We start from the raw sequence: 25687 nt of genomic DNA, 5'->3' as shown, positions 1-25687 counted from the left end.
AACAGTCAGTCTGTATGAGGTGGGGAAAAAAATCAATTAAAATAAATGCATCAATAATTATGATCCAGTAAAGTACTGTTTTTTTTGTGAAATTGACCACCTACATAAAATGTACTATAACTTTAGGTACTTTAAGTAGATCTCGATGCAAACAGTTTTGTACTTTTACTTAAGCTGAAGCAAAATTTTGAATGTGGGATTTAAACTTGTAACATGACAAGCAAGCAAAGCCTTTTTTTTTTATATAGGTCAAGGTGCAAGTGGCAGACACACAGCAAGGCCATCAACTGACCATAAAAATAAATATTCACAAAAAACTCACAGAATAATAATTAAGGTGAGGAATAAACCAATAAGAGATGCAAAGACATAAATACTTTAAATTTAAAACATTTAAAACATTTATACATATGGATTAAAATAGATAAAAGAACAAAAAAACAGAATAAAATATTCCTACGCACGAACCAACTGTACACAATGCTTGGATTATGGTATAGATTTACATGTTTAGATGCATGGCATTAGAAAGCTTATAATTCCGATTTTGCTCTGGTTTTGAAGGGAGCAATACGCCTTACCTACGTCACCGCTGGTCCGCCCTTTTAATGATATCGTGTGCGCGCCTGCAGAAAGACTTCGACAGAGCGCGCTCCCGCAGCTGCACGGCGCTTATTTAGATAGTTTAGTAACCAGAAATCCCCCGGGAGTCAATCCGTGTTATTACACACATATGGACGACGACGAGTGAAGCGTCTGAGAAACATGGACGCGACTTTGGAGTACAGTTTTCACGACCTGTTGGAGGCTTAAAAGCGGGTTCCGGTGGCGATATTTTTTCTGTCAGGAAGTTTGACGTACTCGGTTGAAGATTGTTTCTTACTTTGTTTTGGTGTGGAGGAAAGTTGTGGACTGCTGTTAGCTGAACAACCGCACGACTTCTCTGTGACTCTGCGGAAAGACTGCGTTTGTTTATATTAAAGTCGCTGTGGATTTCGTGTGAATACTCCAGGAACTGTAATCTAGGAGTCCGACACTCTGCGAAGTCCAAACATCGATGGAGTTTATCCAGCTTTGCTTCTTTTGATCAGATAAAGCGAGTTTATGTGTATAAGTAAAGTATACATGTAGCATTTTTCTCTGCTAGTGTCATTCCAGTCCGTTTTTGCTAAGTTTGAACTCCATCATGACTGAATCAAATCCTCTTTGTGCAGTTTTTATGGGCCTTTATGAATTCCTATATGGTTATGTTTATGACCATATTCGATGCAGTTATATGCAAAAGTAAAGATTGCTGCTGCCTAGATAATTTTGGACTCCAACCTGGCAACACAGAGAAGGAAAATCTGCAAACTTAGCAGGAAGACAGGCTATCAAAATCACGGAAATCGTTCGGTCTTTTCCTCTGGCGGAGCTGTTACTCAGAAATGGATTTCATACAGGCCACACGGTTATTGTTACACCTTGTTAGGTAGTTTTTGGTTCCTATTTTATGGGATACAGCTCCCCGGACTGCAAGCCCGAAAGCGTTGATGTCGTGTGTGACCAAAAATGTTTTGGAAATTTAAGTTTTCCAAAGATCCGAGGCTGCAGCGCAGCAGCAGTTTGTCTGCGGGCCACAGCTGGAGCAGCCTGATGTAGGATTGTTTTCCATCGGAACATTTTCTCTGTAAAACTCACAGCTGTCTGATGTTTTTGTTTTTACAACCTGGAAATTATCCGTTTGTGTGAGTGCGTTCATTTTCCGTTCAAGAAGAGGAGTTACCTGAGGGGGGGTCAGCCCCGCCATGGCGCCCCAACCCTCACACTCACTCCCCGGTGTGTCGGTCTGACTGAGGGCACCGATGGATATGAGCACCGGCTGGACCTACTGCGTCATCCCGAGCTCGAGACACCGGTGACCGACAGTCGGCTGCGCGCGGAACAAGCTCGGTCTTGTCCTGACGAGGGTCGTCAAGGCGACAGGTGAGGGTTATGCACGTGATAAGAGTGACAGGTATATGATGAGTGAATTGTGCTGCATTCAAGTCATAAGATGAAATTGTGAAGGAAAAAGTTTTTATTTTAAAAACGTTAGTCAGTTTTTTTAAATGCTTAGGTGCCTTTAAGGAAGACCCAGGTTCCCAAAATAAAGTATGCAATATGTTTTTATTATTTTAAAATTTTCCAATATGGAGGTCTCCGTTTCATTTTTTTGGCCCCTAAGTGGTCAGATTCAAATAGACTGTGAGTCTACAAACACTGGAAGTAGTCTTAAAGCTGTGGCTGCTGGAGCAGGGATAGTTAACTTGCTTTGCTTGGGGGCCACTTTTGCAAATTGACAAGAGCCTAGGGGCCAGTTGCAGCAGCCCTAAGATTCTGAGATTTTAGGACACTTTTTTAGGACACTAATTTTAGGACGTTTCACAGGGAATTGTTTTTTGACATTTTGAGGATTTTAGGATATTTCTAGGATTTGAGGACATTTCTTGGCTTTTAGGACATTTCTGAGATTTTAAGACGTTTCTAGGATTTAGGAAGTTTCTTGGATTTTAGGCTGTTGGAGAATTTTAGGATGTTTCTTGGATTTAAGGACATTTCTAGGATTTCAGGATGTCTCTCAGATTTTAGGACAACTTAATGATTTCAGGACATTTCTAGAGGTTTGGACATTTCTTGGATTTTATAGGGACATCGGAGCACCCTCCACTGGCACTTTTTTAAAATAAAAAAGCTCTATTTTGATGCTGTTTCATGTGCTCTGGAACCTTATCTATACTAAAAGTAGAAAAATATTTCCCAGTGTGAATCACTTTATTTTTGTTGTGAATTGGAAAATGGTTGGCATGGGCACCACATTGGTGGGCCACATTTGGCCCGCAGGCTGCAAGTTGAGTATCATTGTGCTAGAGCCTCCACATTTACATAAAAATACAGAGGACATGACCTCAGTGTCTCAGTGTGCTATGACTCAGCTTGAAAATGTCTTTTTTAAACACCATAAGGTTTATAAGGTTTATATGGACCGTCAGGTAGGTTAACTCTGTGTAATCACACCTCCTGAGTTTATTTACCTAAATGTACACAAGGTTGGTTGGCTGATAAGCATTTTCTTCTACAGCATGATCCTTCTTACAGTTGCACTGAAAAATAAATTATTTAACAAAATGATGACAAACAAAGTTCAAAATTGGTTACAAGAGCCACAAACTTGTAAGGTGCGGGATTTGAGTATGGGTTTTAAGCTACCAATTAACGAGGTATTTTCTATTTTTAGGTAACATCGTAGATTAGTAAACAACACTGGTACACTAACAGCAGTCCTTGTTGATGTTCTTACACATACAAATATAGATACACATGATTATAGTGGATATTTGTTGAAATTGCACTGGAATTGCATCAGAACTATGAATCTCAGCATGATTCCTGTGATGATCCCTCTCTACCTGCCAGAGGACAAACTTATGTCTCATTTACCTCAGAGTTTTTCTGCCAAGTAGTTCAAGGGGTTTTTGAGCGATGACATTAAAATGAAAAAAAACTTTACAATTGTCCCCAGTGTCCTCTACATCACAGCCAGTCATGCCTTTGCTTAAAGAGGCCTGTTTGACAGCTGTGTTTACAAGCATTACTGATGTAAACAAAGCAGCATCGAAAAAATAAGCTACTTATATTTAGTCGTTTTTTGGTGTTTGTCAGTGAACCAAATGAATTCAGTCACGGAGCTATAGTGCGTCATTGCTTTTAGTCTTTCAATTGTAGCTACCGCAGTGACTCCCATGTGACATGAATGCAGCATCACATGCATGTAGGCTACAAGCTTACTAAGGCAGGCAGATTACTACAAAACCAGTTACCTGACAAGTAGATTAAAAGGAATCATTGAAAAAGTGGTACAGCATCACTAGATTTAACAGGTTAATGTGTTCATGTGATTGTTTTGTGTTGACAGAAGATGCAAAGAACATAAGTGAATGTGATTGTTTTCACTTTATTACACCAAAATATGTATCTATATCTGGTAAGGTGCAGTCAAAACCAGTGGCTCCGAGCTCACATCAGTAGACTACATTTCTGACTTTGATTACTCATGATCAATTCCATACTAACACTTCCAGTCTCTCCTCTAACCCACTGAAATCTACACAATTTTGAAATCAATTCTTCATGCGATACTGTCATGGTTGTAAAAGTCATTTTCTCTGGATGGAAGACAATAGTTGTTGATGTTTTTTTGTGGTCAATACCTGTGGAAACATTCGCAGGTATGGACCGCAGAAGGCCCTCCTTTTCACCGTTCAGTTTGATTCAATTCAATTTTATTTGTCCCAGAGGGACTACAACAATTTGTGTTGTAGCAAGTGAAAAAAAAAACTAAGGAAAGCACATTAAAGCATAAACAAAATATGGCACAGAAACAACAACAACAGGCATTATTCTGTGTACAGGGTGACTTGCATCGATGCACATTCAAGCGCCACAGGAGCAGATTAATAAGTGTCCACCGTAACTCCATAGGGCCTGTAATAATTTAGTGAAAATTAATTATGAAAACATCTTCCAATAACCATTTCCATTGTAGTATACATCACCATCAACAGGTCATGACTATCACTCTAATGCAACATCAGAAGTGGCACCATGAAGGTTGATGCTGCAGTATAGCACACAAGTACAACATGTACCTTTACTGTCACTCTATCATCATCATCCATCTTTTTTTTAAAATCCCCGATAGCTTTACTATGACCTTCACACATTGTTATCTGACCACAAAGAATAAGCAGCATCATTGAGATTGTTCATAAGCTTATCCTTTGAAATGTTTATTTAAATGTATCTGCATGTATGTACGTATTTAAACACTACAAAGGCCATTTGAAACGTATCCGAGGGAAGTAGCAGTGACTTGTCGAGATTGCAATATTCAAATGTGGTGGGTTACCCTGAACCCAAAACACATGTGCACCTGAAACAGGAGAGACATCAGGCCTGGGGATTTTGCAAAGCGCTGAGTCCAGATGCATGACTGGCCAGAGACAGAGTAAGAACTGTGGCTGGGAAAAACAGCCTCAGACTAAACACCTCTCAAAGCAGACAGAGAAGAGAGGGGGGAGGAAAATCCATGTAAATCCTGCTAGTCCTGGAAATGTGATACAAGGAAAATAAAGTGGGCACAGCTGACTGGACTGGTAGAGCGCAGCCTCCTTCTCCATTGAATTCCCCACATTCCGCTTGGGAGGTAATTAAAATCAGGAGAAGCTGGGGAGAGAAGATGGTAGCTGGGGGAATGGACAGGGAGGTTAGTTGTTGTGTTGTTTACTAAAAGGACCCCAAGAGGTGAACGATTTGAGCTTTTCTCTCCAGATCCAGCACCTCTGCTGGTCTCATTGTTGTGGGTAGAGAGGAGATGACGGCTCTGAGTGTCCTGAAGTGACTGAACATCCATGCAGCCGGTGCACACTGTAGTAGGGGATTATATGGCACAAGCCTGAAGTTCGAAGGGTTGAAGGACAGAAGTACTTGGCACCTACACCGTTTGGCAGGGGAACATGAGAGCGGCGGAAGCTTAAAAGCAACGTGGCAACGCTCCGCCGACCACAGACGGACATGCCCGGCATTCCTGTGGGTGATTATTACCCAGAAATCCGCAGAGTCAATGAGTTGCCTCAGGTACCGATGCTGCTCATTTTCTTCTCAGACAGCCTTCTGACTTTGCAAATCTACCCCCCGAAAGACATCCTCTTCTGTAGGCCCCATCCTCAGACACTATTTATCCCGACTTCTGGTATTTCCCTGTCCTGTTTTGTTGTTGTTGTTGTTACAGTTATATTGTCTTTAGTTGTCAAGGGTTACCAGGCACATAACCACTAGTCACGGACACATGACGATTCACTCTGATTCTGATACTGATTGAGAAGGCTTCGCTGCAATTATAAAATGATCATCGTTGGTCTTGATGCGAGATTTGACTTGCAATTTTATTTATTTTTTGCTGGGGATCTGTACCAAATAATCATGTTCTCTTATAAGTGGAATGTGATCTGCAGGCTGGGGCATCTCTGTGCTTCATTTATAATGATGAGTTTTACAGGGTTCCCACGGTCATGAGTATGTGAAAAAGTTATGATATGAGAGAAACTAGGATTTTCACAGGAGCATAATCTAGTGTGTGGACTTTGTTTTTTCTTCTCTTGTATTGCGATATAGGCCTACCCCTTTTAAACTACTTATTGTCATGCAAATGCATAAACGACCATTACTACTAATGGAAAAGTTGTGGAAAAGTTTTGAAATTCATTGTTAAAACTGTTTGGGAACCCTGGTTTTGACACATTTACCTTTATCAAAAAATTGCAGCTTCTTAGATACAGATATTACTGTACTCTCTGCCATACTGCAATTTTGGTAATGGTGCAGCTTCACTTATTACTTATTTAGAATGACCCCTAATTAAAATAAAGAGATGAATTAACTTCTATTATCTTTTATTATTACAGTATTAGTAATGCATGATGACTCTAATGTTTACATTCATTACATTTGACCGTCCAGTTGGTTCAGCAATAAGGACAGTGTTGAAAACTGAGTTTTAAATGTCCAGTTATTGTCTTTTCTGCATCGAGAAATAATCTGTCAAGAAAGAATCGCAAAGCATCTAGAAATTGGTTTTCCCTTCTGTCTCTCATAACCACAGGACTAATATACATGGGTTGATTGATATAGTATATATACCTGGGAAAGGCGAAGCACCTGCTGCTTTTACATTTGGCTCTGGCTTATATCCTTTTCTTTTCCATGACTTTACAGGCTGTTAATGGACATTACTGAGAGACTAATCTTATTCCTAGTGAGACAAAATGGCCATATCTATAAATAAATTGGCTCATGGTCAGACCAAACATGTAGTTATCATCCCAGCACACTTAAAACATGTACTGTAACCTAACAATAATGTTATGTCAGTTACACAACTGACTACGCAATAAGCTTTTAGCACCACAGCAACCTGTGGCTTCAAGTTCCTGTGCATGAAAGTAATCCCAGCGAGTTTACACAATGAGGTAGACAGATTTTGAAGATTTGTGAGAGAGCTCTGTTATCTGTGGTATCCAATCAAATACGGTATCAGCGGGTAGTTGATGTACTGGAATCAGGAGAGAAAAAGTTAGATCATCTCTGGTTGAGATAGTTTATTTAACTGAAGTCTCTGATTCGACTGGTATGTGATTGTCTTTTGGTTTTGTCGAAAGTAAGTCATATCTGCCTCACCAACCAATACTTATCTGTGTTTAAGCCCCTCAAAGTCCTTTCAAGCATTCTTTTGTGTTCCTCTTTGTTATTTTACTAAAAATTCAATGGTTTATTGGTACAAATTTGGGGGAAACCTTCACCATTGAAGGAAATGCCTCAGTTTATAATGCTGTTGACGCCTTGAACTGGAAAATATTGCCCTGTTAACATTCAACAATGGAGCTATAACACAGCTGAGTTGGGAGGTTTTTTTTGCAGCTCGTGCAATCAGAGAAGTTTAAAGCTGGTAGATATTTAAAATGGCAGAAAACTCCCTGTAACAAACATTCTTCCCATATGAACCGTGCCAGACTGATCGCTGCCAATGCGGCTTGAATTTCAGCCGTTTCCAATTGTCGTTCTTTCTCATGGGCAAAACACACATTCACACATGCAGTGCACACTCTCTCATTCAGTCAGTCAGAGAAATCTTTAGGTATGTGTTGTGCAGGCTTAGGTTACTTTTTTTCACGTCTGCAAGGAATTATGCATGAAAAAGGGTTTGTGCTGTAAATGAAAATGAGGTTTTCTGTTTAGTGTCACAGTAAAACACCATAAGATGTGATTTCATTGCCTAGACATCATATAATAAGGTTGCAGTGCAGCCACTTTGTCATGCCAGCCTTCAGGTGATTCCCTTTTTCACCAAGGGGATGTTTTATGCGCTGAGGTGCTTGCATACTGACAAGTTTTGTGAGACTGCCTGATAACCTTTGTCATATGTCATCTCCTGTCATGCTTGATGACTCACATCCTTCTGCTCTGTCTCCAAGCAAAGAAATATGAACAAAAACAGTGTCCGCATCAGTTATTACACACTTTCGCTCATGACTAATCGATTTCTGTTTTTATCATGCAGGCTGGGGGTTGGTTTCTGAAGACTGGTTTGTTGACCACATATGCAAGCATCGCCACAATGAGTAAGTCTTCTAAATTCTGATGTTAAACAGATATTTAGATCACAATTTCCTCACAGCATGAGATAAAAAACACTCACACCAAACACCATCCCTGGGGCCAAGGCCTGTGCGAGCTGCTGCTCCAGACGCTGTCGGATGAAGGATTGGTTTTCGGCGTTATGGAGATGGGGGTCTGGTTCTCTCTGCTGCCCCGGGGCTGTATGATGTCTGTCCAAACTACACAAGGAGAATATTTTGCCTTCGTGAGTCAGTCCAGCCGAGGCAGAGCTTGCCCTGAGATCAAACATGGGAATAGGCATATCAAAAACACTGCAGTCCTTCCCTGCCTCTAATACTCTGTCATGGGATAGTCTTGATATGGCTGTAGTTAAAGATGACTGACTAATTGTGTGCACACACCTTTTAGTGGAGGACGAAATGCAAGTGGCTCACAGCTTTCTCTTTCTGACATACAGGCACACAGAGGCCATCCATTATTGAATCCACACTCTAATTGTGTATTTTTCTCAACCCATTATCCTCTTTAGATGAGAGGCAGGCTCTCCACTCTATAATGAAGGACCTGGTTGCCCTCCAGATGACGCGGCGCCAGCCTGTGCTGTCGTATGACAGCGGAAAACCCAAGACACCGGCCCAAGCCAACAGACAGGTGTGCTATAGCTGCAAATTAAACATTCAGAAGAAGACTACAGATGGTTTTTAAGCTCAAGCTTGTGTAGAGTTCCCCTTATAAACCAGGATTTAAACTCAGGAACTATGGAGGTGGAGCTGAGCGACAGAGTAATACCTTTGTTTAGACCTGGCTTTACATAAGTCGGAATATCAGTTACAGTCAAGTGGCCTTACATTTTACTGTGAGCTGCAGCTGAAACATCTTGTTCCCACAAGTAAACACACATGTTGTGAAAGTTTTCCTAAAATCAAATACATATGATGTGGTTTTCGTAGTGTAGTTCTCAAGAAGCAATGTAGGCAGGTGTTCAGCGAGACCCTGAAACCTAAAGCTCCAAAGTTTAACCCCACAAATGTCTTATGTCCTCCCACAGTCTTTATTTAAGTGTCCCTCAGGAGTAAAGGAGGTTCGGTTGAATTGTCAAAGTGAAAAGAAATCTAAATAAAATTACTCTATGTCGTATATAGTTAAGGTGAGGATTAGAGATGAAAGAGTTAACCGCGTGACTGCTATGAATGTCTCAATGGTTAGTATTACCATGACTAATTTTAGTATTCAAACCAGTTTGATTACTTTGAAGTTCTCATGGTTAGCAACAGTTTCCCAGACGCAGGCGCAGCATGCAGTGTGTTTGTTATCCCCTTGTTTAGTGGGTGTGCAGCAGGTAAACCCAGTAATGCTCTGGATCCCTTGATATGTTTTCTTTTAATAATTACATAAGGTACTAGCCATGTTCTTATTTTAATGTTATTGCAAGCAAGAAGCGCTTAGTGCTTATTTGTGGTTTTTGTATAAAACTTGATGAAATTATTTCAGTGTGCGTTTCAGTACTTAAACAGCATATTATAACAATACCTTGATCATATAATTCTGGTTTTAAATTTTCATAATGTTTTATCTCTGGTGGGGATTCATGCAGTGTACAGTCTTCTGTCTGCTGCATGAACCTTTAACCACCCATTTATGCACAGTTGTGTCACTGTGGGATACCACTGAACACACACACACACACACACACACACACAGAGATATATAGAGAGAGAGAGAAAGAGAGAGAGAGAGAGATTTGAGTTAAGTTGTGTCCAGTATGAATAACATTAAATTTAGAGTCAGGAGGGCCTTAAATACTGAGAAAATAATGTTGTTCTTTATGGCTACAGCTCAGTCAGCTATAGAATTTAGATTTTGGACCACTGCTATAATTAAGACCAGTAAAACTGGGTATCACTCATTCAAGTATATTCTTGTTTCCTACAGTATTTCCTACAGCCCACACAGTTTGCTAATTTAGCATAATGACAGAGGAATTCCCAAGATAGCCATCTACAAATCTATTAAATCCAGTTATTTTCAACCTCTTCTCTAAAAATATATTCTGCCTGTGTGGAAAAGTGGCCAGTAGCCCACCCACCCTCACTTTCTACCACAGCTGCAGCTGCAGAGAATAGCCAAAGCAGACAACTCGTGTGCAATGCAGTGTTTGCTTAAAACCAGAGATCGTCCCCCTGGGAAAGACAGTCTCCACCATTCTCTTACCTCAATAACTTAAGTTTGGAGTTGTTGTGAGTGGAAGTGGGTTTTCACATATTATGTAGCAATAGAGGAGGTGCATCGCGGCTTTACACGTGCAAGTCGGTCTTAAAGTCTTTTCCTCTGGGAAAATCACACCTGTGACAGTTCTCATGGTCATTTAATTCTTTGACCTACCTGTTTCTGTTTCTTCTCAGGACGACATCAGGATAAAGTTTGAGTTCTCAGGAGAGCGGAGGTGAGTTTAGGTTTTTTTTTGCACATGCATGTTTTGTGTATATGTGTGGGCGTTTTATATACATGTATGTATCCATACACAAGTGAGAGAGAAAGAGCATAAACTCACACAGAGACATAAACACACTCACTCAGGCATGCTGTTCTTGTCACATGTTCCAGTTCATGAGAAAGAGCACATCTCAGACTCCACTCCAGCACTTAATTCAGACTGGTATGTGAGCTGGAGAATGAAGGGGAAAGGACTGTGGTTAGCCTGTGGCTGCCAGCACAAACCGCAAATATGCAAGGTGTACTTAGAGGAATCTGCACACTCTAAAAACAGCAGCTTGTGTATATTTTGCCTGCACATGTGCATGTAAGTCAAAAGAAGTTTCCTTCACAGCCGGTACAAATCTTTTCATAATCTGTCTGTCTGCGTGATTTCTGTGTAGGATCTTGATGTTTGGACGCCCGGTGCAGTTCGAGGAAATCCAGCAGAAAGTCAAGACAGTATTTGGCCAGCAACTCGACCTGCATTATATGAATAATGAGGTAAAGTGGAGAAGCCGGAGCCAAGGAGTGTTCGGTATTTTTGCTTGAAAAATGACCTAAATGATAAATCAGTCATCTAAACAGCTGCTGATTCATTTTCTATCCCTGACTAATTGTTTCAGCTTTGCAAACATATCTGACGTGTGTTGTTTTTTTTTTTTGTCTCTGTGTTTCCATATTTCAAATAGAAAAGGACTTTTATTTTAGTCTTATTGCTGTACATATCTGCATACACATGTGTGTTTCATTCAGAGTACTTTAGTGATTCCCGGGGGGAAATTGGGAGATGTAACAGTTGCTCTCATATTATATACAGACATATGGAAATAATAAAAAAATAGAAAAACAAATAAGAATATTCAAAAAATGCATCAATATAAAACACAATGTATACATATAAAAATAAAAATATAAGAAAGGTATGTTGTAGGGTACGGAAGCCCTAAGCGGGCGTGTTTTTTTTTTGTTTTTTTTTTCAAGCCGTTTTCTCGATATAACAAGATATTATCTCGTTATCTCGAGAAAACGGAGTTTGTTTTCCTGAGATATTAAGTCGTTATCTGGAGAAAACGAACTTTGTTTTTTGGTTTGTTTTTTTAACTTTATTGAATGAACGTCAGAAGAAGTGGCGGGTGGATGATGTGACAGCAGGTGCCGTGCGGTGTTCAGCGCGGACAAATGCGCAAGGTAAGATGATTATTACAGGAACACATCACCCAAATTCATCAGTAATCATAACTAGATTATTATACTGTTGCTCCGGTGCTTTTTGGTACGTGCAGGGGCGAGAACCTGCACGCATTTGTCCGCGCTGAACACCGCACGGCACCTGCTGTCACATCATCCACCCGCCACTTCTTCTTCTGACATTCATTCAATAAAGTTAAAAAAACAAACCAAAAAACAAAGTTCGTTTTCTCGGGATAACGAGATAATATCTCAGGAAAACAAACTCCGTTTTCTCAAGATAACGAGATAATATCTTGTTATAACGAGAAAACGGCTTGTAAAAAAAAAAAAAAAACACGCCCGCTTAGGGCTTCCGTAATTACATAAAAGAGTAGTTAATTTATTGATTAGGTGTTAACATACATGTTGAAATGTTCCCAAAGCTTTGAATGCGTGTTAAAGTTGATATGCGTTTTTCATGTGTATTATTGATTTTGTGTTTTTGTGTTTGTCCTGCATCATCACAGTTGTCCATCCCTCTGCGAGATCAGGATGACCTGGACAAGGCGATCGACCTGCTGGACCGAAGCTCCAACATGAAGAGCATCAGGATCCTGCTGCTCACTCAGGAGCACAGCAATGTGAGACACAAACACACCATACACACAAACACACACACACACACACACACACACACACACACATTGGGCATGTATTTACAGTGTACCATTGCACCACTGATATTTCTTCACCAGAGTCCTGTTGTGTAAAATCAAAGTTCCTCATTACTTTGACATTACCTAGCTGCCCTGCGACACAAAGCGATTGTTTAAAGTTCAGATGAAACGACATTTGGAGAGCATCTATCTTCAGTATTGTGACATATTTCTGCATGTTAGTTGCTCCATGTAACTTATTTGCTGAAGCAGTCTTCTGTAAAATGCCCTTAGCATCATCTGCAGCTGTCACAGATACCACAAATCCCAGCCAGAAGACACAATGATGCGTTCACAGCTAGCTAACTTAATATTAGCTCTCTGCAGCTAAAAGCTGCAGGTTAATTGATGGTTGGACGTCCTGATATTATTGGTAGAAACTGATTGGTTCAAACTTACAAACGCACACGTCATATTTTGTTTTACAGGAGGAAAACTTGATTGGATTTTAATAGTGTACAACTGACTCCCAGAAAGTGCTCTTTTGACTCATAGATTGTTCTCTTTAAATGCAAATTTTAGTGCTGGAGAATTGTATGTTGTATCTCTGTATGCAACTTTGGGTTCTCACTGCTGAATGTCTTGGCCAGGTCTCCCCTAAGAAAAGAGACGCTTAATCTCAATCGGACCAACCTGGTTAAATAAAGGTTAAATAAATTAAATAAATAAATAATCAAAAGTTATGAGTAAATAGATTTTTTTGGCCTATCTTATTTAACAGGTGTACAATATGACCGGGGATGTGATCTAAATGGGTTAAAAATGCATTTTTAATATCATGTGGTGAAGCCTTCCTTAAACCTTCTGCCCTCTCTCCTTATCCACCTGAAGGCCTCCTCTCCCTCCCACCACATGCCGTGTAAGCAGGTGAGGATCAAGTCCTCCCAGTCCACCGGAGATGTGAGCACAGTGTATCAATCCTCCGAGCCCAGGGGGCGCCACCTGTCAACTGGTACATATCTTCACCTGACATCGAAACTTCTCTCTAATCGTTTCTGCAACAAGATGGTTCACACATTGATCTAGAAGAGGAAATATAGGCACTTACTTCCTCCCAGAAACATCAACATTTTGTTAATATTGAGTCACAGGTCACTCAGTTTTCATGTCAACATGGCAGTGCCACTTCTTTTTCACTACCTCGATTTCCTCGCGTGTCGCCCTCTCTCTCGCTGTCTCTCTGGCTGATCTGTCTTTGGCTTCCCCTTTTAGCTATGGGTCCGCTTCCTTTTCCTGTTCACCATCACCAGACGAAGCCTGCTGGACAGCAGCCAATCAGATTACACAATGCTATTAGTGTGGTGGACCAGTGGCCTGATTTAGGATGAAGTGACTGCAGGACTGCTTGAGAGCTAGACTTTGACAGCAGCAGCCCATAAATATTAAAACCAGCTCTCAGCCGTCTGTATTCTGAGTCAAAATGGAAGCAATCTGCACTTTTATTTGGAGAGTGCACCTTACTGAATATTTAAAACATTTTGACAGACATACCAATGTCACAAAAGCTTCTGCATGAATATAAGTTGTATGAGTCTTAATTACATCATGTTTGCCTTTGTGCTGCCTTTACTCCACGAGAAATAGAAAATAAATTTCAACTATTAAGGCCTATTACTTTCTTTAACTATGCAAACAATTGTTTCAGCAATATCCAGTGATCAACTGATGCCTCTAAAGTCCAGAAATTTTTTAATTCTTATTTTCTCACATATGTAATGTTTCCTTTATGCTCATAAATGCTGTCTCATCCCAGGTTCTCAGAACACGGGGCGTAGCTCACCGCCTCCTGGTTATGTGCCTGAACGCCAGCAGAGGATCGCCCGCCAAGGCTCATACACCAGCATAAACAGCGAGGGGGAGTTCATCCCTGAGACCAGCGATCAGTGTGTGAGTCACCGCTTCACTATTAATTGAGGAAAATCCACCTTAAAATAGAAATCATGTGGTGTATTTATGACCTTAGACTGCTGAGATTTGATCGCATAAACAACTTGTCCTCAAAGCTTGAGGAACTTTCCTGATTTCTGAAGTTTTATATGACACTGTGAAAGCTTCCTGGGTACACTGTTTGGGTACATTTTGGGGAATGGTAAGTGTTGCTAAAAAGTCATTCTAATTTTGGAGTAAAAGGTCAAACAGTTATCCATCTATACAATAGCTGAGCAACAAAAAATGAAATACTGGGTTTGTGCTGCCAAGGCTTTCAAGAATAAATTCTGTGTCGGGATGGATTTTTCTTTCTGAAACATGTACACAAAACGCATGTGCATACACACTGCTCATTTTTCATTGTACCTGCCGCAGGTGCTGGATCCCTGGAGCAGTGCAGAAAACTCTGTCTCTGGAAGCTGTCAGTCTCTGGACAGTAACTCAGACAGGTGAGGAGCAAACTCTGCCCACCAGTCTTCATTGTTACATATTTTATCATTTTTATGTCATATGTGCTGTTCACAAATTTTGAATAACTGTAACCTGCTCTATGTGAACAGCCAAATACAGTCTCTCTGCATCTCTTGATCACTTTCCTTTTCTTTCTCTCTTACAGCCCCTCAATGAGGAAGTCTCGCATGCACAGAGCCAAGAGTTACCCTGATAATCGTCAGGAGTTCTCCGGTGAGAGCAGCTTCAAGAAAAGCTCCTTCCAACCTTAAACCCTTTGAAACTTGAGAAAATTGGCTTAATCTCTCATAAAAAACATGTTAAAAATATCATGAGTGACTTAACAAGAAATTATCCAAAAATATATAAATAAATAAAAATCTACATCAAAATTACTTGAAATTAGCCCAAAAATAAAAATAAAAGAATAAAGGATATGACATTTAAAAAGCAATGAAATAGAATAAAAATAATGGATCTAAACCAAATCTAAATACTGTTATCTTTTTTCTGTATCATAATGAGTATATAATTATAATATTTAATAATAGCAAATTGCGGGACATTTCATTGCAGGTTTCTGAATGTTTTTTATCCCATGTTTTTGAAAAAAAAAAAAAAATCAAACCAATGTACTCCCACCTCAAAGGTTTAAATACTTGTTAAAAGGTGTCTGAACACAGCACATGGAAAGTGATATTGTTTCAGGCTTCAGAGGGTTAACTTTCCCAGTAACCATGGGGGAAATGGTAAAGCATTGATGTGATAAGGCATTGTGACAGCAAATTTCAAATTTCCTTTAAACCATCGGGATACCATGGAGGAAGATTTCTGTACTTGAGACTCTTTGGCTGAAAGTTGTGAGAGAGCCATTAAAGTTTATACTAAACCATAAACATAAATACTAGTCCGCCCCGGACCTAATGTAAAAACTGAGGGTGCAGCATCAGTGATTTGGTAAAGAAATCTACATGAAAAGTAAATGCATGTTCAAATCTGAGGTGTTTCTCAGAAGTATAAGCTGCAAAGGAGCGTAATGAAGTGGCTCACGTGAATGTTGTGTGACTTTGCAACTGAGCTAAACTGGTTTAATTCCAGAGTAATCCTGCTGACATTTGACCTTTGGATGTTTGCCTTCAGACAGGGAGAATCATGTGTATGACAGGGTAGCAGGGAAAGGAGGCACCTTTCCTCGCAGGTACCACGTCTCCCTGCATCATAAGGACCACAGTGAAGGTAAGATGATGAGCATCTCATCCACTATGTGACTTTTTTCTTACGCTCTCTCATTCCTCCCTTAATCTCTACTGTTGGTCATTCAAAATTTAACCTCAGCCATTCTCTTTCCTGCTCTCTTTCAGGCCGTCGGACGTTCCCGCGTATCCGTCGCCCCCAGGGGAACCTGTTCACTCTGGTGCCATCACGCCGGTCGCTCAACGGCAGCGAGGAGAGTTTGGGTAGCTGGCAGCTGGTCGACGCTCAGGGCAGGCTCCGTCCCCAAGATCGCTCTGTGGCGCATAAGTGTGAGTGTTGATCTATATTCACTCTAAATAAAATGTTCTTCAGAAACTACACTTCAGTTTTTAGACTGCATAAATTCTGAAGAGATAAACTGATGGTATATTGCAGGTTTGAGGGCTCATACTAATGCTTAAATCACGTAATAGGGTTTCCACCAAAATTTACTTTTAGGAGGACTTTTAAAAAAACTTGGACACAATATTTAAGGTTGCCCAGTAAAATATACTACTGAAACCCTGGGTAGTAAAATAATATAAATAAAACTGAATTCCAATGTAAACAGCACCATATGTATTGCTGTGCCACATTAAATATACACCAATTAATAATAATAAGAAGAAGAAAGTTGGGCTGCAACTATCATTTTTTTCATTATTGTTTAATTTGCTGATTATTTTAAAAATTAATTGATGAATTTTTTAGTCTGTAAAATGTCAAAAAGAGTGAAAAATGCTCATTACATTTACATTACAAGTGACATTGACATATTGCTCCTTTGTCCAACCAACAGTCTAAAACACAAAAACTGTCACACATTTCCAAATCATACATCATTTATTGTCATAAATGTCATTAAATTCTCACATTTAAGAAGCTGGAACCAGCATGTTTGCCATTTTTAGCTTGAAAAATGATTGAAATTATTAATTGATCATCAGTAAAGTGTGCAATAACTTTTACATGGACTTATCAATCAATCAGCTAACTGTGACAGCTCTAGAATACAGACATCAATTTCAATTTTGTGCATCTATTACATAGATAAACCTGCTTAACATGGCGTACTACAAAGCCTTAAAGCTGGATAAAACTTTTAACTTGTGATGAAAAAAAACTGAAAATAATACTCTTCTCTGTGAAATGTGAAACATGTTGTGTATCTTATGTAAAAACATAAATGAACAGTTGAGTGTGTGTGTTTTTCAGCGCCCAGTGCTCCAATGACGTGGCGGCGGGGAAAGCTTCTGGGCCAGGGAGCGTTTGGTCGTGTTTACCTGTGTTATGACGTGGATACTGGGAGGGAGTTGGCCGCCAAGCAGGTCCAGTTTGATCCCGAAAGTCCTGAGACCAGCAAGGTGAGAAACTAACGTGAATATTTAAAGGTGTACTGCGCAGGATTGTCGGTTAATTTTTGTAAACACACTCGTCTGCAAAAGTAAAAGTAAAAACCAACCTCAAATTTACTTTTGTTCTGCATTTTGGTCTGCTATATTTTGCATTTTTGCTGTGTCTCTAGGATCCCTGCTGTTAATGATCTGTCACATGATCACTACATTTTTACAAAGTCCTGACCTCACCTTAGCACCCTGAACACAGAAAATAAGAAAAAAATATTTTAAAAAATTCTTAGTGTTTATTTAAAAGGGACACAGCATATTAATGAACATCAGTATAAAATACATATGTAAGTACAGCGGAGTTAGCAGGACTGCTGATATACATCTGTAGTCCCTTGGCAAGTAACAGTCAATAAAAATATAAAGAAAGTAAGAAAAAGGAAAAAAAATAAAGGCAAAAAATACAACAGTAGCAATGTAAACTGTATGGCATGAAGTGCATGGTGCAAAGTGTCTTATCTATGTGCAAGGTGCAGAATTCAACACGTGTTGGTTGCGTGCATGTATCATGGATCACTGGATATAATATACAGGCAAATTGAAGATACTCTGCAGAAAAATACACTGCATTTTACCTCTAGTGAGTCATAAAAGATAATTGAGAGGGATTAGGTAAGTTGTTTGGTGGGAAAGTCCTGCACAGTATATTTTTGCAGTTCTCATGTTTTCACAGGCAGAATGTTCTTTTCTCTGTCTATTGTGAACATTTACACTGTTTCTTATGGCTTGCTCCCTGCTGTGAATGTTTCAGCTGTAAAAAATAAAATGTTACACAGTAAAAAGTCTGACGTTTATCTCAGGAAATGGCATCATTTCCTCCTTACTTTTACAGTATTACTCAAGGATGGTGACATTGTAGTCTCATCAAGACTTCAGTTTGTTTATTAATAACAAATCCTGACTGCACTGTGAGTGTAAAAGCACCAAGAATGACCTCATATGTTGTGCATGTTAATCTGTTTCAGCCATCATGCTGGAGCGCAGGTCGTCAGCATAACAGACCCAGCATTTAATTCAGGAATCAACAATCTTAGAAACGTATTTGCGTAAGTTCCGTGATCTTAGGTCAGGTGTAAAGCCACAAAAACTTTATTTTATCCCCTGACACAGAAACAAAACAATCAATCTGCAGGAAAGAGATTGAATAACTCAAGAAGTGGAATGTATTGAAGAGGTTTTCTTTCCTCCCTCAACCCCCCCTCTTCCCCATTTTAATGTCTTTTCCTGTCGTTCACAGAGAAAACATGCACTGTCACTTCCTGTATCTGAAAGGTACTGAGTGTTTGGGGGGGGGGTGACAGGTCAGCATTGCCTTGGCCTCCTGTCACCCCTTCATATGCCCACCTCCAGCCTGTAGCAGATGTGCATCAGTTCTTTCTTTAAACTGGCATCTGTGTTGGGACCTTGAGATTTCTTGGACTTGCGTCTCTCTGTCTTTCGCTGTTGTTCATTCTCTGAAGTAAACACCGGAACTTATTTTGGGGAACTGCACTATGTGCTTTCATTTACTCTCTGCTTTAGGTTTCACATTTGGCAGACTCCACACACAGCCATAAATCACTGGTTTGTGTCCATGTATTTATGGTTACAATTGTTCGTCATCAGTGGTAACAGATATGACGCAGCCTGCGGGGCTCCGCAGTGTCCCAAAAATGCATTTTGTTTACAAGTGAAAAATAGTAAATGAACAAAGATGCATTGTTCGGAAATGACAGTCTTTATGTTTAATGTCTGAACGGTTGTTTGAATCTTCTGTGTGTCATTTCCCTGCTTCTCATTGTGTCTGTACAGGAGGTCAGCGCTTTGGAGTGCGAAATCCAGTTATTGAAAAATCTGCACCATGAGCGCATTGTTCAGTACTATGGCTGTTTGAGGGACCACAATGAGAAGACCCTGACTATTTTCATGGAGTACATGCCCGGGGTGAGTCTCAGCAGCTTTTAATGTCACGGCTTGAACCAGGGCTCAGAGAAATGATTGTTTCCACAAGTGGAAACCTTGAAATCAGTATAATAACCTCAGTCTTTGTGTTCAGTCTAATGTTATGATGTAACTCAGCCAGTCACATGAGAGCATGAAATAAATACAGGAGGGACGCAAAATAAAGCCAACAATCAGTTCCTATGACTATAACATTTTGAATCGATATTAAGTTGGTGATTTAGGCATTCAGAAAAGTGGTTGGGCATATTTCCGCTCTTCCTGTCTCCTGACTTTATGCCCAAGGTTTGTAAAGTAAAATCTCTACCGCAGACACTTTTCCAGGAACCTTTTTAGGAACTCAATTTTGACCTCAGTAACTGTGTTTCAGTTTTGGATCCTGAGCCATAGTTTTGCAGCCAAGTTCTTTACAAGTCAAAGAACTAGCGAGATAAAGAGACAGTGAAAGATGAAGTAATGTACTGAAGCAGTCAGCTAGGAGCCAGTTTGAGGTTTACAAATAACGGATTGAAGAGCAGATCATCTGCCGACTGCATGCCAATTCAGGCAGCACACAAATTTGCTAAATTACATTGCAAACCAATGTTTAAAATCTTTTAGCAGATTTGCCTAATGTTGGTGAAAAATGCAAACACAAATGCGATAAAGGAAATTTTACTGCCTGATTTAGTTTTTGTCTTTCTCTCCTTGGACTCTTAGAGCCTGTTTACACCTGGTACTAGCATGTATCTTGGGTGGTCTGATCAGAAGTCACAGGTCAAAGTCTGTATGTCGACACCTGGCATCAGAATAAGCTTCCACATGCATCTAGTGACCACTTGTGATTCAATCTCACTTCTCCACTGTAAATGAAGACATACTCTGCCTGCACACACAGTAACGGGGCTGTTAGCATCACACTGCTTAGTCTGACCAAAACTGGACTTTAAAATACATGTAAACATGTTAGCCTGGCTGAAATTGTACTGAGTCACATTTCTCAAAGTCAGAGTAACACCTAGAGATAATGTGGTTGGGTGTCGATTGAGTGTCGTTTATCATGTATACACTTCAACTGGACCTGAACTGGCCTAAGTGTTCTGCAGAGAGGGTTGATAAATAAGGACGAGGCTGAAAGAATGTGGCAACATGCGTCCCAGAACATGGGAGAATGTGGTCTGTGCGTTGAAACTCGAGGTGGATTGAGGACTCAGGGCGCACGTACACCTGTACTTACCAGGTGTAAACAGGGCCATAGTTTCTGGTAGCATTTGTTCAGCTAGGCTCCTTTCCTCCTTGTTTTTCCCCTGCCTCAGACCCTCAGTGATGGGGAACATTGGTGGTCTTAAACCCTGGATGTGTTTACAGTCTGTGTCTTGTTGTGTAAATCATCTTTTCTTCCCATCAGGGTTCAGTCAAAGACCAGCTGAAGGCCTATGGGGCGCTGACCGAAAACGTGACCCGGAAATACACGAGGCAAATCCTGGAGGGCATGACTTATCTGCACAGCAACATGATCGTACACCGGGACATCAAAGGTAGACCTGTTCAACCACAGAGGCTCGACTATCATGATATTTAGATACTAGATAAATGTTTAGACAGGGCTTTGATATAGAGATGTTTGCGTTTTTTTAGAGCATGTGGAAGGCGATTGATGAAAATATTTACATGTTCCATGTCAACTCAGGTGCCAACATCCTGCGGGATTCAGCGGGCAACGTGAAGCTCGGAGATTTTGGCGCCAGCAAGAGGCTGCAGACCATCTGCATGTCTGGCACCGGCATCCGCTCTGTGACCGGCACCCCCTACTGGATGAGCCCAGAGGTGATCAGTGGAGAGGGCTACGGCAGGAAGGCTGATGTCTGGTAAGAAATACAGAGATATGAATGGATTTACAAACACACAGTGCAGATTTTCATGTTTCTACCTTCTTTAGCCAACCAAGAGGCTATTAGATAACAAGACACAAAATACCTCAGCCACCAGTGTGTGAATGTGTGCTTGTGCTTTGTGTTGTCGAAAGAGTGGAAAAGTGCTACAAAAGCAAGTCAATACCGAGTAAAAATTCAGTCAAGACCTTCATAAAGTGGTCTTGAGACTGATTCTGAGTACTACAAGTCTGGCACAAACAATGGAGCATTTTTTTGGATTTAAGAGAATTTGCATAGCTGCTAGTACTTCCTGAATATAAGACTTAGTTTGACTGACATGCGCATACACAAACACAGACTTCATGGCTTTTTGCATCTGAGGTTCAAGCAGCAATTTGATTGAAATGGCACCTGCATCTCCCAGTAAACATCATTTAATTTGAAATAGGGACAAAGTTTATGCTCATGTTTGGACTGGGTAGAAGTACTTTGCCTTCATTCAAAAAGATAATCTTGAGTAAGTCACCAGCTGAGACGTGGATCTGAGAAAAAATGGAAATACCAATGTTTTCCTCTTGAAGTGGCAGAATCTCTGTGCTCTCAAAAAGGAAACTTTTTAATAAAGTGAGGGGCGGGTTACCACACTCCCACAATGGAGCAGACAACATTCCCTTATGCAATCTGTGATTGGGTGGTAACCCAGCAGGCGAGTGATGTGATTGGCTGAAGGCCAGTCAGACAGGTCGTAACAGAGGTTGGTATGTTCCAGGTTCTCAGCCCAGGCTGGAGGGGGAGTAACGCTCCCAGGAGGTCTCCCAAACAGGTGGAGGAGCGAGTGTGAGCGTTTCCACTCAAAACATTCCTGTAAAGCTTTAGTGTCGAGCAGCTAATGTGTGGTATTTGTTTCAGCATGTTATGTGACTCCTCTGCAGATTAAACTAAAGCAAAAACAATTTATGTTACAGGAGCCTTGGTTGTACGGTGGTAGAGATGCTGACAGAAAAGCCTCCTTGGGCTGAGTACGAGGCCATGGCAGCCATATTCAAGATCGCCACCCAGCCCACCAACCCTCTGCTGCCCCTGCACACCTCCGACCAGGCGCGGGACTTCATAAGCTGCATTTTTGTGGAGGCCAAACACAGGCCCAGTGCTGAGGAGCTGCTCAGACATCCCTTCTCACAGATTCTGTGCTGAAACCTGCTTGGTTTCTGAACTTTAACCACAGATTATAGCCTCAGCAGTATCTGCAGCTTCCTTGAAAGCCATTCAAAGCAGAAATCCGGATGTGGAACTTGTCTAGAAGTCAGTGTTAAACCCACCGAGCCTCTGCCCTCCCACCCAAAACCAAATGACAGACAGTTTGACGACAGCACTCATCAATGCCTTGAAAACCAATGCCAGTACATGCTCTTACAAGAGTTACCACCAGGGGGAAACAAAACATCAAGTATCTGGTGAGCTGCAGATGTAAACGCACGCACTCCACATGATGCACCCCAAAGGCTGCATCATTCATGTCATGCAATCTTCATTAACTATCCTCTGATGTGTTTACATTCACATGTTGGGCAGTTTTAAAAAATGCCAGAAAGCCTTACAGTGTTTGAAATTTAAACATTTAGCTTGGCACCATTTTAAAGCTACAGGACACAACAGTGTTCATTGGTTAGTTTTCTCATTTCTGTCTCATCTCTGTCTGGTTTTAAACAAAGAAAAATTCATTATACTAGAACTCTTTTAAAAGCTCTTCAAGCTATTTGCTATGCACTTTGCATTTCCGATTAAGTTCAGATTGGATGAGACACAGATGAAGCGATGTCACGTGAAGATACATGTGTACAGTATTTACCATGTTGTTTAATATTAACAGACTAAAGCATGTTACATTTCAGACATATTTTAACATAGTTTAGCAGTCTTACAGCTAGAAATTACTCAGACCAAAATGCACACATTTCTCCACTGATAGCGCCTCCAGTAAACAATGATGCACGGCAGCTGATTGCCCCAGTTTGTGCCTCTTATGTGTTTCTGTTACACTGAAGTCACAAGAATCTGTTTCTCTGCATATAATAATTAATTGATTTAATAAGTTAATAATTAATTGATCTTTCTTTAACAGTGCATAGTGATGTTCTGTCCACCTGAATGAAAATTAAGTCTGTTGAATAACACAAAATATTTTTTCTCTCAAGTTGCAATTACAGACAAACATAACTGAGGACAAAAAATAAAAAAGGGGTTATCATATAAATCAAGCAAAGACATATGCCATTTAAGACTGCGGCCTTTTTATCAAATTTTATTTCCAATTAGCATTCCGGTGTCCAACAATTATGAAAATAAGATAATCAACATAAAAGGATTGTGTGCCGCGTTCTGTTTTGCAATGACGCTCTCTGTTTGTCTTGTCCCATAAATCCATTGCACCTGTTTTCTTGACAGCATTGTGCTTTTACCTCTCCCTAAAAGCTCAACCTTTTCCTCATGCTCGAATATATTCGAGCCTGTTTGTCAGATGAATTAAATTTCCAAAGTCAATATGTATGCAATATGCAGCCTTACCATCATTATTTGGATATGGAAACTTGGAAAATTGGTCAAAAATAATATAGGGATACATCTCATCTACTCTACTTGAGTATAGAATACAGATATAACTTGAGATATAGTTTAAATCTTTTTTTTTCTTTTCAAGTCTAAGCTCAATGACTGACTGTGTTTTTTAAAGATGTATTTTACAGAGAAACGTGTGCATAGCTCTGTGAATTGTGATTACAGCACATGAAGGGCACAAACTGGAACTGTACAGCTATAATACCAGATTTAAGTCACAGATATGGTCTTTGCTCTCGCCCTGCCATCATTATTACTGTTGCTGTTTCTAAACCTGGAAATTTAGCCATTTGAGTCTGAGGCTGCCAAAGTGCAGAATTCAAGTCCAAATTATGAGAATCAGAGTCTGTCAGTACAATGTACCAAATAATCTGTTCATTTAAGTATTAAGGATGACGTGGAGATTGTTTTTGTTTGTTTTTTTTTTAAATGGACTCTTCCCAGTGTTATTCTTCTGTTCCCCTCAGTGTGTCTTACCCATCTACCTGCCATCTTCCTCTTGTAGCTCTTCAGTATCACATGTTCTCAGCCGACTAAGTGCCAAAAAGGGGCAGGTAAAATATGTTATAGTGTTGCTATCAGTTACATGTGAAAGTGAAGCAGAGCTTCTATGGTTTAAAAATAGAAATTGAGGCCTTAATTTGGAAGTGATTTCTGTTGCCTAAGATCTTACTGTTCCTGTGTGTCTGGCCAAACATCCCTGACTGAGAAACCTTAGCTTAAGGATCAATTTGAAATCAGATGCACTTTTATATTAAATGAATGTGGCAAGTTTTTGTTCTTTACCAAATTTGATTTGATTTTTTTTTTTTTTTTACTTCAAATGTGAAAATTGTTTCTTTTTTATTTATATCCCCATGTCCATCCCAATTAGATTTTTATAAGCAAATATATATGTATAAATATATTTTTTATATTTAGACTGTGTCAAATCTGATGATACTTTCAGGACTTTGTGTCGTTAAAAGTAAATCATTGAAAGCAGCTGGTTTTGCAGACATTACAGATTTGGGGTTTATAAATGAAAAATGGGTGGAAAACGAACTCTGGCTGCCTGGTTCTTGTTCCAGCTCCAAAAAAAATACTTTCCACACATCCTTAGCTATACATTTAGATGACAGTGTTACCTGACGGGTTACGGAAACTTTGCATCATTTGCTCATTCTGCTTTGACACATCAATGAGGTCTCATGAATGAAACCTTTAATTGCTGGGAGTATTTTTTTGTGTGATCTCAGAAATGTAATTTCTGGGTGTGTGTGAGCCAAAGACGAGCAGGATCAGAGCCAGTGCTGGATTTTAGAGTTCGCTTCTCAACCCAGACGACGACTTTGTTTATCCCAGGGTTCAGACGCGTCCAGCATTGAGTGATTTTCTGGGCAAAGGGCTTGACGCTGCCTTAAAGCTAACATGAGACCGTTCTAAGGGGCTGCTACAGGCCAAAGGCAGCTAAATATGTTGAAAATAATAATTCTTTTGTAAAGAAAAAGGCAGTGAGAGAAAGAACCCTGTGGTAAGCAAATGAACACAAGCTAGTTGTTTAGAGATCTATATATGTAAATGTATGATTATGTATCATGACAGGACTTGCAGTGCAAAGTCTGATGTATCAAATTTATTTTACAGCAAGAAAAGAATAGTATATATATATATGTGTGTGTGTATGTCATGCTCTCTCTCGAAAACAAATAAATTGTTTACAAAA

The 25687-nt window shown here is 40.0% G+C and overlaps 1 protein-coding gene across 1 annotated transcript; it reads left to right on the top strand.

Annotated features, from left to right (window-relative positions):
• The first annotated feature begins 629 nt into the window (after window positions 1-629).
• map3k3 (mitogen-activated protein kinase kinase kinase 3) lies at window positions 630-25687 on the top strand. The gene is made up of 17 exons (XM_042504728.2): window positions 630-1965; window positions 8135-8195; window positions 8723-8844; window positions 10596-10636; window positions 11070-11169; window positions 12366-12479; window positions 13386-13506; window positions 14308-14441; window positions 14859-14932; window positions 15100-15167; window positions 16074-16169; window positions 16295-16456; window positions 17382-17530; window positions 19364-19495; window positions 20901-21030; window positions 21183-21360; window positions 22332-25687. Exons 2-17 carry the CDS (start codon window positions 8192-8194, stop codon window positions 22558-22560), a joined length of 1854 nt encoding a protein of 617 aa, XP_042360662.2. The 5' UTR covers window positions 630-1965; window positions 8135-8191; the 3' UTR covers window positions 22561-25687.

This window comes from Plectropomus leopardus, chromosome 18, assembly GCF_026936395.1.
Source record: "Plectropomus leopardus strain MGB_pleo_1.0 chromosome 18, ASM2693639v1, whole genome shotgun sequence".
Classification (NCBI taxonomy): Eukaryota; Metazoa; Chordata; class Actinopteri; order Perciformes; family Serranidae; genus Plectropomus; species Plectropomus leopardus.
Note: the sequence above shows the minus strand (reverse complement) of the source record. Positions and strands in the feature narration are given on the sequence as shown.

Coding starts and splice junctions, on each gene's coding strand:
- map3k3 (XM_042504728.2), top strand. Junction 16,457..17,381: donor TCGCTCTGTGGCGCATAAGT/GTGAGTGTTGAT, acceptor TGTGTTTTTCAG/CGCCCAGTGCTCCAATGACG. Junction 17,531..19,363: donor AAAGTCCTGAGACCAGCAAG/GTGAGAAACTAA, acceptor GTGTCTGTACAG/GAGGTCAGCGCTTTGGAGTG.